The sequence below is a fragment of the Brachyistius frenatus genome, unplaced genomic scaffold (genome assembly GCF_029030835.1).
Source record: "Brachyistius frenatus isolate BFR_SWC_R1_liver_20210118 unplaced genomic scaffold, ASM2903083v1 Contig_145, whole genome shotgun sequence".
Lineage (NCBI taxonomy): Eukaryota > Metazoa > Chordata > Actinopteri > Embiotocidae > Brachyistius > Brachyistius frenatus.
This window is the reverse complement of record NW_027210744.1, coordinates 342,430-357,483: the sequence shown is the minus strand read 5'-3', so window position 1 is coordinate 357,483 and position 15,054 is coordinate 342,430. Positions and strand designations below refer to the sequence as shown.

The 15,054-nt window shown below is 40.8% G+C and overlaps 1 protein-coding gene across 1 annotated transcript in view; it reads right to left on the bottom strand.

The window, feature by feature from the left end:
• The window catches only part of nrxn2b (neurexin 2b), a 660,052-nt gene that overhangs the window by 491,406 nt on the left and 153,592 nt on the right, over nt 1-15,054 (bottom strand). Inside the window, 1 exon segment of the mRNA XM_069715608.1 lies at nt 4,871-4,900. Coding sequence (XP_069571709.1) covers nt 4,871-4,900 — 30 coding nt within the window.

The window sequence follows — 15,054 nt, the reverse complement described above, 5'->3', positions numbered from 1 at the left end:
TATTGTTCACGTTGTTTATATGTCAGTTCTTTTTTAAATGATAGTCACCATTTCATTGTTAAATGAAATAGGTTGCTTTCCAAGCATGCGGCCCAGTGTGTTGCTGGCAGCCGTCTTCCAGGCAGGGAGATAGACATCAGCAGTGAGTGACTGAAGCCTGAGGTTTGTCCTTCCTACAGCCGTGAAGGACAGCCTTGGGTTTGAGAGGAGACTGACATTGATTTTCTTGGCTTGGTGGTTGTGTGATGGCTGAGGCACCTGCCTCTGATCTTTAACACTGACCAAAACCCTTTTTGTTAAAAACATGCCTCTCCTGACACACACAGATACAGACATGTGCACGCGCACACAGACATATTTAAAGAAAGCTGAGGTGTGCCTTCAGTCAAAATCATCTAATTCGCTAACATTTGGTACATTCTTGCCTTTACCCAATAGGTATATGGATTTTTAATTTTTTTTTTATCCTGTCCATTGAGGACAATCACTGGATTAATTCTGGCTACAGGGGAAGTCAATATATAGCCAGGCTTTGCTTGATGAAACAAGCATAAGCAGCTATTTGTACTGACAACTCTGATAATATGGTAGTAGCTTTCATTTAACTTAGCTCAGATGACAGAAATATATATATATATATATATATATACACACACACACACACACACACACACACAGTGGGTACGGAAAGTTTTCAGACCCCTTTACATTTTTCACTCTTTGTTTCATTGCAGCCATTTGCTGAAATCAAAAAAGTTCATTTTATTTCTCATTAATGTACACTCAGCACCCTGTCTTGACAGAAAAAAAAACAAATGTAGAAATTTGTGCAAATTTATTAAAAAAGAAAAACTGAAATATCACATGGTCATAAGTATTCAGATCCTTTGCTGTGACACTCATATTTAACTCACATGCTGTCCATTTCTTCTGATCCTCCTTGAGATGGTTCTACTCCTTCATTGGAGTCCAGCTGTGTTTAATTAAACTGATTGGACTTGATTAGGAAAGTCACACACCTGTCTATATAAGACCTTACAGCTCACAGTGCATGTCAGAGCAAATGAGAATCATGAGGTCGAAGGAACTGTCCAAGGAGCTCAGAGACAGAATTGTGGCAAGGCACAGATCTGGCCAAGGTTACAAAATAATTTCTGCAGCACTCAAGGTTCCTAATGTGACCATGTGATATTTCAGTTTTTCTTTTTTAATAAATTTGCACAAATTTCTACGTTTCTGTTTTTTTCTGTCAAGATGGGGTGCTGAGTGTACATTAATGAGAAATAAAATGAACTTTTTTGATTTTAGCAAATGGTTGCAATGAAACAGAGTGAAAAATTTAAAGGGGTCTGAATACTTTCCGTACCCACTACCTGTGGAGTAGTGGTTTAATGTAATCTTAAACTGAATTTTATATTAGACTTCCACCAAATGCCTGTGCCTCGTTTGAAGATGGATATATTGATTTTTGAGAAAAAAATATGTACATGGAAGAAGTGGGTTGCAGTGAGTAGCATGCACACTAAAGTAGCCCGTCTGTGTTGTTTGATAGATTCCATTTATTTTCAACAGGTTTGTCCTCACTTTATTTTCCACAATGCCAAGCCCTTGTCATTCTGTTTGGAAAAAAGTCAAATCAAATGTGCAGTTTGAGAAATTATACAATTTTAGATGCAGCTGCTTGTGGGGGCAGAGTTTACAGGACATGCTGGGCTACATCCTTGAAACGGTGGATCTTACACTGAATATGTTGAGATCAGGGTTTGTCTCAGGGGAGATGATGGAGATGGATCGATGTTCTAATGTCAGAGTTCCCATTCCTCTGGTTATCCTGGTGTGTGGCTGGTGTAAACAGTCAGCCCAGTTTGGGGTGGACGACAGATGGGGAAAGAGTTAAATGGCAGCGGGTTGTGGGAAATGTTAAAGGGAGGCAGAGCTGTGGGTGCATAGAGATGAAGGGATTATGGTTATGATACATCTGCTCGTAGCAGTGAATGTCCGCTGGGCATAGGGGAATATGTTCTGCCTTTGTGTTGAGCCACATAGGAATAATGAACTGGAAAACACAGAGCTCCATGGTAGTAAAAATGTGGATACTGTACATTTCAGAGATATATTTTTATGCAGGTTTTCTGGGCTGTGGAGTAAAGCTGGTGTTTAAAATATGGCAGAATAGAACAGGGTTCAGGCATGGCTCACGGACCCAGATGACACACACTAACATAGGATCGAGCTGTAGCTACAGGTATAAACAAATGTTTTGCTGTTTTTCGTTTGTAATGGACAGCATGCTTGTCTTATCTTGATTGGCTGATGGTAAAGGAAGCATACATGGGATGAGTCCCTTCTGCTGATTACCGATTAAAAAAAAAAAAATATATATATATTTTTGTTTTCAGTTCTTAATAGTCAACCATTAAAAGCCCAATGACAACTAAAGTTGTGTTTAAAGTGTGTCTACATTTTCCAATAGATATTTGTTGTTAAAGTTCCTATTAGTATCAGAGGTCCTCAGTCACACTTAAATATAAAAAAGTGTCTGATTTTGGTGCCAATCGTCACATGACATGAGGGGAAATCAAAAAGTTCTGAGACCGTTACAGCACCATGACATGTACGGAGCAAGGGGATGTTTGATCAGAATCAGCACCTGCAGTACATGTGTTTTTGTGACTATTGGCACAGATTTAACTTCACCCTGGACCTGAAACTAGCATAGAGAATGGTCCAATTATAAGTAAAATTCTTGGGGAACAGAAATAAGTCGAGAAGGAAGGGCTGGTGGGGAGCGGTGGTTATGTTGTTGCGGGCATTAAACGTGCACTTCTTTTTTTTTTATGCGCTGTCAGTGGGTGCGTTTTTATGTTGGAGAACCAAAGTGCCATCGCACCACAGTTTAGGTGGTTTGTGCCAAATGTTTTTCCTCAGACGCCTCAGAACACCAAAGTTGAACACAGATGAAGTGTTGACAGTTTGACCCTGTGGGATGAATTAAAGGTTCACAACCTTGCGAATGTCAAAGAAAACCAACCTGGTTGATCCTTAACTGATGCGCCTCAGACAGTGACATTTAGCTCCTCTTGAAACGTGTTTGCCACTCAAATCACCTCACTTGGCTCATTGCTTTAGTGCCAAAAGGTTTTCTGAAGCATTCCCAGGGTCTCCGTTGCTGACTTACAGAGTCTGACACAAACTTTAATGTTGGCTGTCTGCTCAACTCCATGGAGAAATGTGCACGCACAACTGGTTGCAAAAATGCAATCTTGATCAGGCAAAATAACTTGGAATACTTCCTCATGAAAGTTTATTTTTTCCATCTGCTCTGTGCACGTCACGATGCTTCGCTCTGTTGGCACGCAACAGGAGCATTCTTGGAACATTTTGATGAACCCTTGTATATCTAATAAGATGATACATGGCTGACAGAAGTTTGGTATATCTTGAAACCAACACCATTTTACTTAAAACATATACAATGCAATATTACCAATTTACAGAACTTTCTAAGATAACATGTTTTCCTCCATTTGTTCCGTATCAGAACAAATGATCAGATGAGGGGAAAACAATGTAAAAGTAATTGTCAACTGTGAAACAAAGGAGAGGAGGCTTCTGCTCAGGCCTGCATGAATCATGGGCTACAAAGATACAAGAGAGGAGGCCGTCTTCACCCCAGTAAAGGTCAGAGCATGCACCGCACTTGTTCACTTCCTTTCTCTCCTGTGAACTTTGCTTTTTTTTTTTTTTTTTTCTGTGAACAGTCCTCACTGGGAGGCCCGAAGCAAAGAAAGGTCACAGAATGAGGAGAACATAACAGGGGGAAAAAAATAGTCAGACTGGTGCTCTCTGTGGAGTTTCAAATGCATTCTGGCAGCACAGGTACACAATATGACATCAAATGTTCACATGAAATCGGTTGCTCATATTTATACCCCTCTGAAAAATATGTCAAATACATGAAAAGTCATCAGATGAGGAAACAAAAATCAAAGGGATAGAACGAAGAGTAGTGTGGCAGAGATTAAACAGATATTGCGTGACTTGTGTGTGGAAATGTACACAAAACAGAATCAGTAACATCATCAATAACATCCAGTGGTCATAGCAAGGTCAAAACAATTGCGGACACATTTTCGCATAAAACAGAAGAAGACGTAATTTCAAAGTTTGTCAGAACTTGAACTGTTGCCCTTTAAACAAATCTGAATGCCAAACAATGGGAATGTCAGCAGAGTGGTGATGAGAAACTCTGCACATTCGACAACACTTTCACCTTGAAGTGTCAGTGAATGGGATTCTGGACACATTTTGCTTTTGTAACTTTGACCATCAAACACATTTCCAGTAAAATCAGCAGGTTTTTTTTTTAATTAATTTTTTTAAATGGTTTTTTTTTTTTTTTTCTTTTTGGTGTTTGTTTTCTTATTCTTGTTCAAACCCAAGCAGGAGCGATAGCAGAAAAGTGTTACCTTCAGCCCCGGGGGTCAGGTCGTCGGGGTCAAAGGTGGTAAGAGGTGAAGGTCCAGGACGTGAGCCATAGGACAGGACAAAGGGTGGGACACACATTGGTGGAGGTCACAGAAAAGCACAAAGATATGGCGGCAGGGACAGGGAGGAGAAGCAGGAGGCACAACCAAAGAAATGAAGAGACGTGGAGGGTGGCCGAGAAAGGGGCAGCAACAGACGGAGGATGTTGCAAAGGATTAAAAGGCAAGGGAGGATTTGGGAGGAGATGGAGGGATATGGCACCGAGGGAAGGTGAAAAGCAGAGGAGGAGGGGAAGCGGTAGATTCGAGGGGCTCGGGGCAAAGAGGCCGAGTCAATTCCTCTCAAAAAAACAGAACCAAAATAAAAAGGAATGAACCCATACCTTGGTCGTTTAACGTCAGGTGCGCCAGACCTTGAAAGGGAAAAAACAGAAAAAAAGAACAGAAAGAGGAAGAAAAGAAGGTCATAAAAGGCACGGGAAGAAAAAAAGCATTGTCACAACGTTGGACTGCAGTTTGTGACAGACATCCCGGGGCAGACTTGGATGTCAGAGTTCAAATCAAAGGTAAAAACAAGAGAGAGAGAGAGAAAGAAAGAGAGAGAGAGAGAGCGAATAGAAACAGAAAACAAGCAAACACTTCTTGAGTGAGGTGTGGGGGGGTTTAGAAAAAAAAGCATTTTCATTTGGCGCAACCCCCGAAGGCTATTGCTCTCACAAATGCTTTTTTTTCCTCTGGAGTACTTATGGAACACACAGAGAACTGTTTGGCAGAAAAGGCTTGAACTGGATTTCTCATACTGTACTCAAATATATATATATATATATATATATACATATATACACATATATATATATATATAATAAAAGAATCTGCGCTCTGCAAGGTCTCACACAGACGGGGGCAGAGCTATTTCTGGAAAAACGCTACAGGATAAAAATCACCACAGCATCACAACAGTCACTTTAAATACTTATTTAGCTAACTGTCGGCTATTGTGGTCACGTGTAGCCAAACACACAGATTGATAGAGTAAAAGGAAATAAATGTACAAAGAGCTGCTGCTGTAAGTACCTTCTGAATGCGGGCACTAGCACACAGAAACCATTTCACACACTGAGCCATCCATACATGCAAAAAAGGTTCACAACATTATGACTGTGTGGAGATCGAAGGGTTTTTAGGACACAACATCAAACACCCGTTCAACACAACCGTACCGTAATCTCCAGATAAAAAAGGATCCACACTCTTAAATCTGCCATTCAAATAAGCAACAGGTGAAACAATGCCAACCTTTTAAATTAAACTATCAGGAGTAAGGACACTAAAAAAAAAAGAAGAACTTACAGTCTCTAAATGTCTTTAGGGCATCAACACAAGTCATTATTGTTTCATAACTCTGTATAACCACAATGATATATACAGCAAGAACTCTCACTGTTTGAAATGTTACTTTCAGTCTGCATGTAGCACCTGTGCTGTACGGGGGCGGGGGACCATGAGGGAAGATACTTGGCAGGAGGGGAAATATATGTTCTAACAGTGTTCCCGGGCTGTGCACATACAGCTGCATGTCTTGTGGCGAGGATTCTTGGAAGCAAACCGTACAAGACTGAGACAGAACTATGAAAAGAAATGAAATATTATGGCCTGAAGCAGAGTTTATTCCCAAATAAAATGAATGGCTACAGCAGATTGGATGTATCCCCAGGCAGCACAATATATAAACAACACCTATTGAACTAGAAGACCAAAATGTCATATTGTTTTCGTGTACACTTGTCTTTTCTTGATCAATACCGCTTCAAACAAAAGACATCTTGACAATACCAGCAAACAGCTCGATCTACATAAGCATTTAGCATCAAGGAAGTGGGGGTTCATCATCATTCACCTGCAAGAAGAGGAGCGCCACAGAAAAGTCAAGATTTGTGTTCAGACTTGAGATGAGTCACAGGCCTGAATTATTTATAAATACGCAGCAGTTACCTATCAGACATTTTTTTTTTTAATTTGTTTTATTTTGTTTTATTATTCATGGTTTGGTACAACACTGAACTGCATGTACTCTGAACTCTTTCTCAGGAAACCTTCTTTTCTTGTGGACATTCTGTTTACCGATGCTGATGAAAATCAACAAGTCTGATCTGCAGCAATCTAGAAAAGTTAATCATTCATTCAGTTGCTAAGTTATGACTCAACAAAGCGTCTCACTTATCCTCTTCAATCACAAATGTGCTAAAGCCCTGATTTTCGAACTCCAGCACCAGCAAATAGAAGCAGCAACCTTTAGAGCAGCGCCAATCAACAGCTACACTTCAGCTTCCATGCGCAGTAAATGTGGCGGTGTTCATCTCAGGGAGGTCTGTGCAGCAACATTTAGTCCAATGACTGACTAACTGAGGTGCTTCAGGCTAACTAAACATTCAGTACCTGTTTTTTTTTCTTCCCTGCATACCAACAAGACAAATACGTTGTGTAATGTCTCAAAAAACAAATCAGCACCCAACCTGTGTGCTTCAGCAGGAATACACCCATGTCTATACCAGCACCAGTCAGCAGGCAAATCAGAATGCAAAGCCTACAGAAACTCAAATGAGTCTTAACTACAAGCTGTTTCCATTGTCCTCTCTCTTAATAACATCTGTGATTCAGGGGCAGAGGAAATATACAGGCAGAGTGTTTTATTTATCTGGCTGCAGTCCGTTTCCTGCCAGCCCTTTGCAGGAAGTCCAATCATTCTCACTCTGCCTCTTTCTTCTGTTTTTGTTCCCTCGCTCATAATCCATTAAGGAGATAAGGCGAAGGCTCCTGCAATGAAACAGAATGGCGCTGTCGCTGCATACCAAATCATTCAAATACACCCTCCCCCACCCCCCAGCCCCACCTTCTTACCCCGGCCTCATCCAGCTGAGGCAGGCGGTGGCACAATAGAGAAGGGAAGACAGGAAAAAAAATGCATAGATGAAGAAAAGACACAGAGAAAAACACAGCAAGTTGTCAAACGGCATCTTCAAAGCCCGTGTTAACTAGAGAGCCACAGACAGGTGTGAAGGTGACGGAGAAAAGCCAAAAATATATCAAAAGGAGTCATTCATTCCAAAGCATTGCGTCAGAACGTGAAACAGAACATTATAACAGTTTATAATAACAGCTTTTGTATGTGTAAATTGTAAAACGTTTCCTTTTACACAACATTTCACCCAAAATACTAAAGACATAAAAGATACACACAAATGATGTTGGATTGGCACAAGCATCCAATGCCAGACTCCAGATCCTGATCAGGGTGTGATAGCTTTTACGAGTGGTGGTTTGACAGAGAGGAGGCAGCATTTCAGGAAATGTAAATTACCGTAAACTATAAGACATCTGAATCCTACAGACATTTATTTCTTAACTTCCGCCCTGCATCGATATTACGGGGCAAATATAATGACCACGGCCACAAGCAGCGCTGCTGGACACGTACAGGAAAACCTGACGGAATCCAACTCCAATCTATGAGTTTTCTCTTCTCCTTGACATCTGAGCATTTGATTACATCTTTAATTCTGTGGTGAGGTACAGATGGGAGTGCCTGACGGAACCGGCCACCGTTTGGAGAGCGGCTCTGATTGGCTGGTTATGATTGAGTGGCAGATGGAGCGGGGTCATAATTCTGTCATTAGGAGGAGACGTGCTTTCGTCCTATTCTGGGATACTCCTGTTCCCCTCTGTTTTTCCTCCCTTTTTTTTTCTTGCCCACCTTTTCTCGCTGCCTGCCTCCACACGCAGCCCTCCATTAGCCAGATGCAGCTGCCTCCTGCTCACCTCTTGCTCATCTGCCACTTTCTTCTGCTCTTCTGTCAGGTCTGATGAACACGAGCCACGACTGTTTTGCAAACTAATGATTTTCTTTTGCAATGACTATTGGTCGCTCATGATAAAAACGAGAATTTATCAACCACCTAGAAATAAATACAAGGTTAATACTATGGATTTGGATACGGTGGATGGAAAGAACAAACACGAAGAATAAGGTCCAGTATTTGTTTTTACTGAATGTATAAAGACTTAAAGAATATTTGACCTTAAGCGGTTCTGACATCCCATTTGGACCCACGGATCATGTTGGGATAAAGTGTAATGAATAAAGACAGATTCAGAATTGTTAAGTAACACCTTTGTTTTGTAAGCTGCATTCAGCGGGAACAGCATATTCCTCAACGACCTTGTCAGACACTAATCCGTCACAACGTTCCTCAAATATTTACAGATTATGAGCATCAACGTCATCCCACACACCCCCCCCCCCACACACACACACACACACACACACACACACCACACACACCCCCACGTGAACAGATGTGTTGGGTCTCGGGGCAGCGGCGACGACACGCGACTTGAGGGGACAGAGAAAAATTGGAGTCATCATCATTATCTCTTTCTACCCTCTCTGCACTTCCGTTCCCCTAACTTCCTCAGTCCCTCGTTCATCAGATGGACGCACAGACTAAGTCAGAAGGAAGAATGGGTTCGCTTTTCAGGCCTCCTGTGGCGTTGCGATGGCATGTCAAATAGCATCATCCTCCAAGGACTCTCACCAACATATGGCTACCGCAGTTGACATGTCTCCTGAAAGCACACACTGGAAAAAACAAAACAAAAAACAACAACATTTCTTTACTCGCTGATCGCAAAACAGAAGTCGCACAACAGCAGTTAAATCATATTTTGAAGGACACTTTAGTGTAAGCAAGCATTACCAAAAAACAAGAACTGTCAGTGTAGAAAGGTCATGAAATACAAAATTAGATCAATAAATCCTTTTACATGCAGCTTATTGCTCGGTACATCCTTGACACGAGATATAAAACTACACACTATCCAAAACATCCACAAATCAAGGGCTTTTTTAAGACCCGGGCCAAGATAAAGTTTCACAGTGTGATCATCGATGTGTGTCTCTTGCTGCCTCGAAGTGTAAGCGTGGGGTCTCAGGAAACAACCTGGAGCAATTTGTAACATCTGCTCTAAGATGTTGAAATACGGTTATGATTGAATGACTGAATATTCACAACAGTAGCCTGATCTATAATGTAGTGTCTTTGAGCAGCTTAAGTAATATCGAAGCTGTGGCAGAATTTAAAGTGCTTTAATAATTCATTCTGGAAATCTATTCTTTGAGAGAGAGGTAGAGATAGTCGGCGGTAAGGGGCTTAGAACCTTTACAATCTTGCTTCCATGTCTTTCAATGCTTTAAATTATTAACATAGAGCTTTGCCTGTTTCAAAGGATAGAGACATGTACTGTAGTAAATTTCTGTGCTTTAACATCAAGAGAAAATCTTGTTCATTGGGTCCACAGCAGCTTACCGACAAGGACTGCAGCTCACTGTGAGAAAATAGAATAGCCGAACATGCAGAGATTGAGCACTCGCCTTCAATCAAATAGCCAAATGAAGAACCGACCAGCTTTGATCCCTTGGTCCTAATCCGGTCAATAGGTTAAGCTGTTGTCGGTGCAGACATTGAGCCAGTGTTCCTTTTAAGGACTATACTGCCCTGTATAGTGCTGTATAAATACCTAATCTCCAAGTAACTGTGCTGTCTCTTGTTTTGCACATACAGAGTATGCCAGAAAATTACAGATGCCCGACATAAACCCAAAGGTTCTGAAGGAATCCTTTAAGGATTTGGTTTGGCTTTACCACATGTTGCTTTCATAGTCGACAGGGAGCAAAGGTCAAAAGTTCAGAACTGCTGAGAAGCCCAAGTGGAGTTTATGAGCATGTGTGTGTACACATACATTTGATTACCCTGGAAATACCATAGAGAACTGTTGACCCCAGGCGAGGCACTTAAGCTAAGCGAGGGAAGCATTACATCTTTATGGTCACTTTCCACAGCAGCAAGACCCATCATCTGTCAGGAGCGATGCACTAAGTGTTGTTTGGAAGCCTGTCAGATAATGTGATTTACTATTCAACGTTTCAATTTAAACACAGCCACACAACGCAATTAAGATTGCATATTCAAAGGTTTGAAAATGGATGATGTTCTAACCTACGCTGCCGTGACAGTTCATCCAACACACTCTTGTCTGTCTGGATTTGGGTGTTTTAGAGTGACATGAGCACTGTCCAAACATAATGCAACATTGAAGATATAAAGCATACCTAAAAACCTGTCAATGTGTATTTTCATTCAGCGTAAGATTACCCATATTGTAAACACTTTGAAAGGTTGTTTATTGTGTGGGGAGATCATAAAGCAACACAAAGATATTGTGCTCCTTTATATCTTCTAATAAACTCCTAAGTACATCACGTTGACACTTTTTATTCATTAAAACACAGCTAGTGTTGTTGTGAAACGTGTTTCAAAAAATTAATCAGAGTAACTTGGAGATCGGTGAGGGGTATAGCTGTTCCATCTTAATTAAACAGTTCATAAATTAAATGGACCTCCATAAGTCGAGCTGCAGTACTTGGCCTAGTTTCAGGTTTTAGCCATTGAAGTTAACACAGAAGGGATGATGATGATGATTTCTTCGCTCATGCTAATTTACACAAGACTAAAGACGCTCAGAGGAGCAACAGTGTTTTACCGGGTCATAAATAAAAGCCACACAGCATTCACTTCAAATGAAGGGCTGTACCAACACGATACAGAAATATGGTGGCAACCGTGGCGTCCTCATGTCCTAGAGTTTATCTGAATATTTAAACGGGTTGCATTTTTTTCCACTTACACAATGTTTTCTGGACTGGAAGAGCCATCCTAGGTTCATCGTGTAATAACCAATAAATTCTGTATCTGACCTCTATTTTGCTTTCATTTATGAGGTCAAAATTCATCAGTAGTCCCCGCGCAGATCTACAGCATCCATCTGTCCTTCCTCTCCTCTTCCTCAATTCCATCTGCCTGCGCTGCAGATGTACCCTCCAACCGTTCTGTGGTCCATCCGCCCCTCTTTCAACAGCCAATTTCAGGGAATGAATACATCTGATTGCTACTTCTGGACTCTACTCATTAGAGGAGCTGTAAGTGGGGAGTGGGCAACAAAGTGCATTTCTCCTTGGGATGTCAGAGGCTATAATTGCAATGTCAGGTGTGATGGAGAAACCGGCAGCATTGACAGGAGGAAGGAAGGAAGCCAGTCTTCAAGTGGACGATTAGCGCATGTGACCACACCTTCTTTCTTAAGTACAAAACCATCGAAGTACCTCAACCTCCCATCAAACACACACACACACACACACACACACACACACACACACACACACACACACACACACACACACACACACACACACACACACATATAACCTAACCAAAGCTAATAGCATCATTTCAAATCCTTAACTCATCCTTCTGCTCTTTTTGTTCTTGAAATGCAACTTAGTCCGATCATGTCGTTCCTTACTGATATTGAGTTTTGTTGATCTAAAATTACAGAAAGATATACAGAAATAAAATATAATTTCAGTTATCAGCAAAATGTCTCGACTACAAAGATCTGGAATTAGAATGATTCCTCCAAAATCAAGACGGTGACACAATATCCTCCACCTCAAATTATAGACATTTTCAACTCCAAAGTATAAGAAATGATTTGTAGAGGGAGATATTTTTGTTATCAATAACACTTCAACTACAAAAGTAATCTCATATTAGTGAAATAAAGTAAAAACAACAAATCACTTGGTCCTCTGAACTGTGGAAGCTCAACTCTGAGGCAAAGTGATCTACAGGGACATTAGTGCCAAATAGCACCTTGCCTTGAGCGTTTGTTGATGTTTCATGTTTCATTTTGACAATCTTCTCCCTTCAGCCTGCGTTTAGGAGCTCAATCCTGTTTCCCTCCACTAACGGAACCACACTGTGCGCTGTAGATTTGTGTTCCAGGAAAAATAAATAAAAAATGGAACGACTTTTCCTGCAAATGCAGCTCCCCGTGAGGTTCTCACAAGGCGACTTCCTGTCTCGTGTCGGGGAGTGGGGGGGCGGGGGGTGTGGGGTGGGGGTCTCAGCAGGTAACAACAAAAACATCCCATAATGGAAAATTAATGTCTTCCAACTGAGATGGCGCACTAACTTCATTTAACTCGTCAGGTCGGGTAAACACCATTAGACCAAAGAATCTGCAGTGCTCCTGGAAGTTCAGTCATTTGAGAGAGCGGGGTAATTATGGCAAAATTAATGGAAATTTGTGTAACAAATGTATTCATAATTCATGTGCCTATTTTGTGAAGCTGGGATCATCTTTCTGAGAAACGAAGAGCAGCTTGATTTAACTGAGATTGGAAAGTCCCAACTGGTGTCTCCTCCTTACTCACAACAGCATAATGGTGTGTTCCTTTGCTGCACAATGGTGAATAAAAAGGCGATCAAGAGGTTCTTTAAACAGGCTCTTCAGTAAGTGGAAATTTGTAAAGCTAATATTAAATAGTTTATCCTCATAATCAGCCTTAATCTCTTAATTGCCCTTAATGTCATTTAGCAAGTGATTTCCTTGCTGTTTTCGCACTGTCACTGTGTGGTCTTAAAATTAAAATCTCAAGAGTATTCTTAAGATAAATCTTGACTGGGGATGTTTTCTTGCTAAATGAGTACAGTATCTGTGCTCAGTGCTTGGGAGGTGTCAAGCATTTGAATCTTAATACGAAACAAATTAATGTACAATGCACAGACTGATGTGCTGACAATCTTCTGTCCAGCCATTATGATTTATGAACATGATGCAATGCCATAAAATAACAAAGCTCAACCCTAAGCAACAAATCTCGAGTTACTTTTTCCTGGAGACACAACAGTATCTCGTTTAGTTTCAGCTGCTGAGCAAAAAGCCCTGCTGCTTGCCTTCATCTTGCCAAAGTCTAATTAGGCAAACTGAACAAATAACAGCGAGAGAGAAGTCCTCTGCATATTCAAACAAAAGGGCTCCTGAGTTCGAGCGAGCAGAAGGAGCGAGAGGGAGAAAAAAGAGAGAGCTGATCACAAGAAAATTAAACGGTACTGAACCTTGTAAACAAACATTTCAACAATGTTAAACACAATGTAGGGGATGTCTGGTGCCGCTGTGGTGTGAAATATCTGCTTGGAATGGGGGTTCACGTATGATGGACAGCGAGAAAACCCTCAACAAGAAAACATCATATGCGTCTGAGCGTATTTGTGAAGGGGTATGAATAAAACTATGTCAAAACAAAAGGTTACACATATAAGTAGTGGAGCATAGTGAGGCTTCTGCTCGTGAGGTTAAACAGGATCCATATTTCTGCTCATCCTACCGGCTTGGAAATGACTAAGTCCGGTATTGCCCTCATTAATAATTTTTCCTTTACTGATATAGTGTGTTCCACCTTGAAGTGTCAGCTATATTTCCCTGTAATATATGGAGGTACTGTAGTCTTCCAGGACCATTGAGGTGAAAGAGAAAAGACAGACACAAATCATTTTTTTTCCCTGCAACATCGCAGATTATTTTTTTTTTCTTTCCAAGTTTGGTTCTCTTGAAAGTCATTCATCACTTTTTAGGCCTTCTGTGGACAAATGCATAGGATGCCGCAGCCAGACCTGTGTTGGCATGGCAACTGGCTCCAATATCTTTCTTATCATGACGACGGCCATGCTGGTATGTTCTCATTGTGCTTGACATTCCCCTGCTTTCTTTCTGTCTATCTTCCTCTGTCATTCCCGTCTTCTCTGGGCTGTCTTTTATTCTTCCTGTTTCCGAGACTCCATCATCCCTTCTTCTTTTGTTCCCTCCCTTTTTTTGACTTGGCCTCAACACTGTGGAGCTCACTTTGCCTCTTCCTGGATCCTTTTCTCTGTAAATAATCAAGCTTGCCATTATGTATTGTATTACATCATCCACCCAAATACATAGCGCTTAACTCATAAAGGTCAAGGAGGAGGAAAACATGAAAAAGCTTATATAACTGACTAAGATAATTGTGTAATTGTATTAAGAAAACATAGGAATCTGCGATGCCATTCACAAAATTGTCTGCTCGTCGCCCACTGAGGTAAACTCAGCAGGGATTGTAGGTATAGGGCACAGAAATAAGCCTAACCTTTTCATAAATCTTCTGACTGCAGCACTTTTGGAGGCAAATCCTTCTTGTATAGTCAGGAATACTGTATCCCATTAAGTCCACAATGCAAATAATGTATTGTTTAACTGTAAGCATTTCTGTACATAACACTAATGAAGTGTGAGTGGGGCAAACACAGAGCTGCTATTCATTTGCATGTTATTACTTTCATTTAAAAGGGGATGGTAAATGTTGAATACATCAAATCGAGGGAAACCAACATGTAGACACACCTATTCAATTTTTACGATGTTTAAAATGTTATATATTGCAGAACAAAACTGAAAACATCAAGTTATTAAATAGCACATTTGGATTTATTTAGTAAAAAGAAAAAGTGCGAAGAAAGCAAAACTATCTTTGTAATTTTAGATTCTTCAAAGTAGTTTGTATCATTATCTCAACCAGCTTCACGATGAAGTATTCTGGCTTTTTCAACAGTCGTGAAGGAATTCCCACACATGCTCGGCTGCCTTT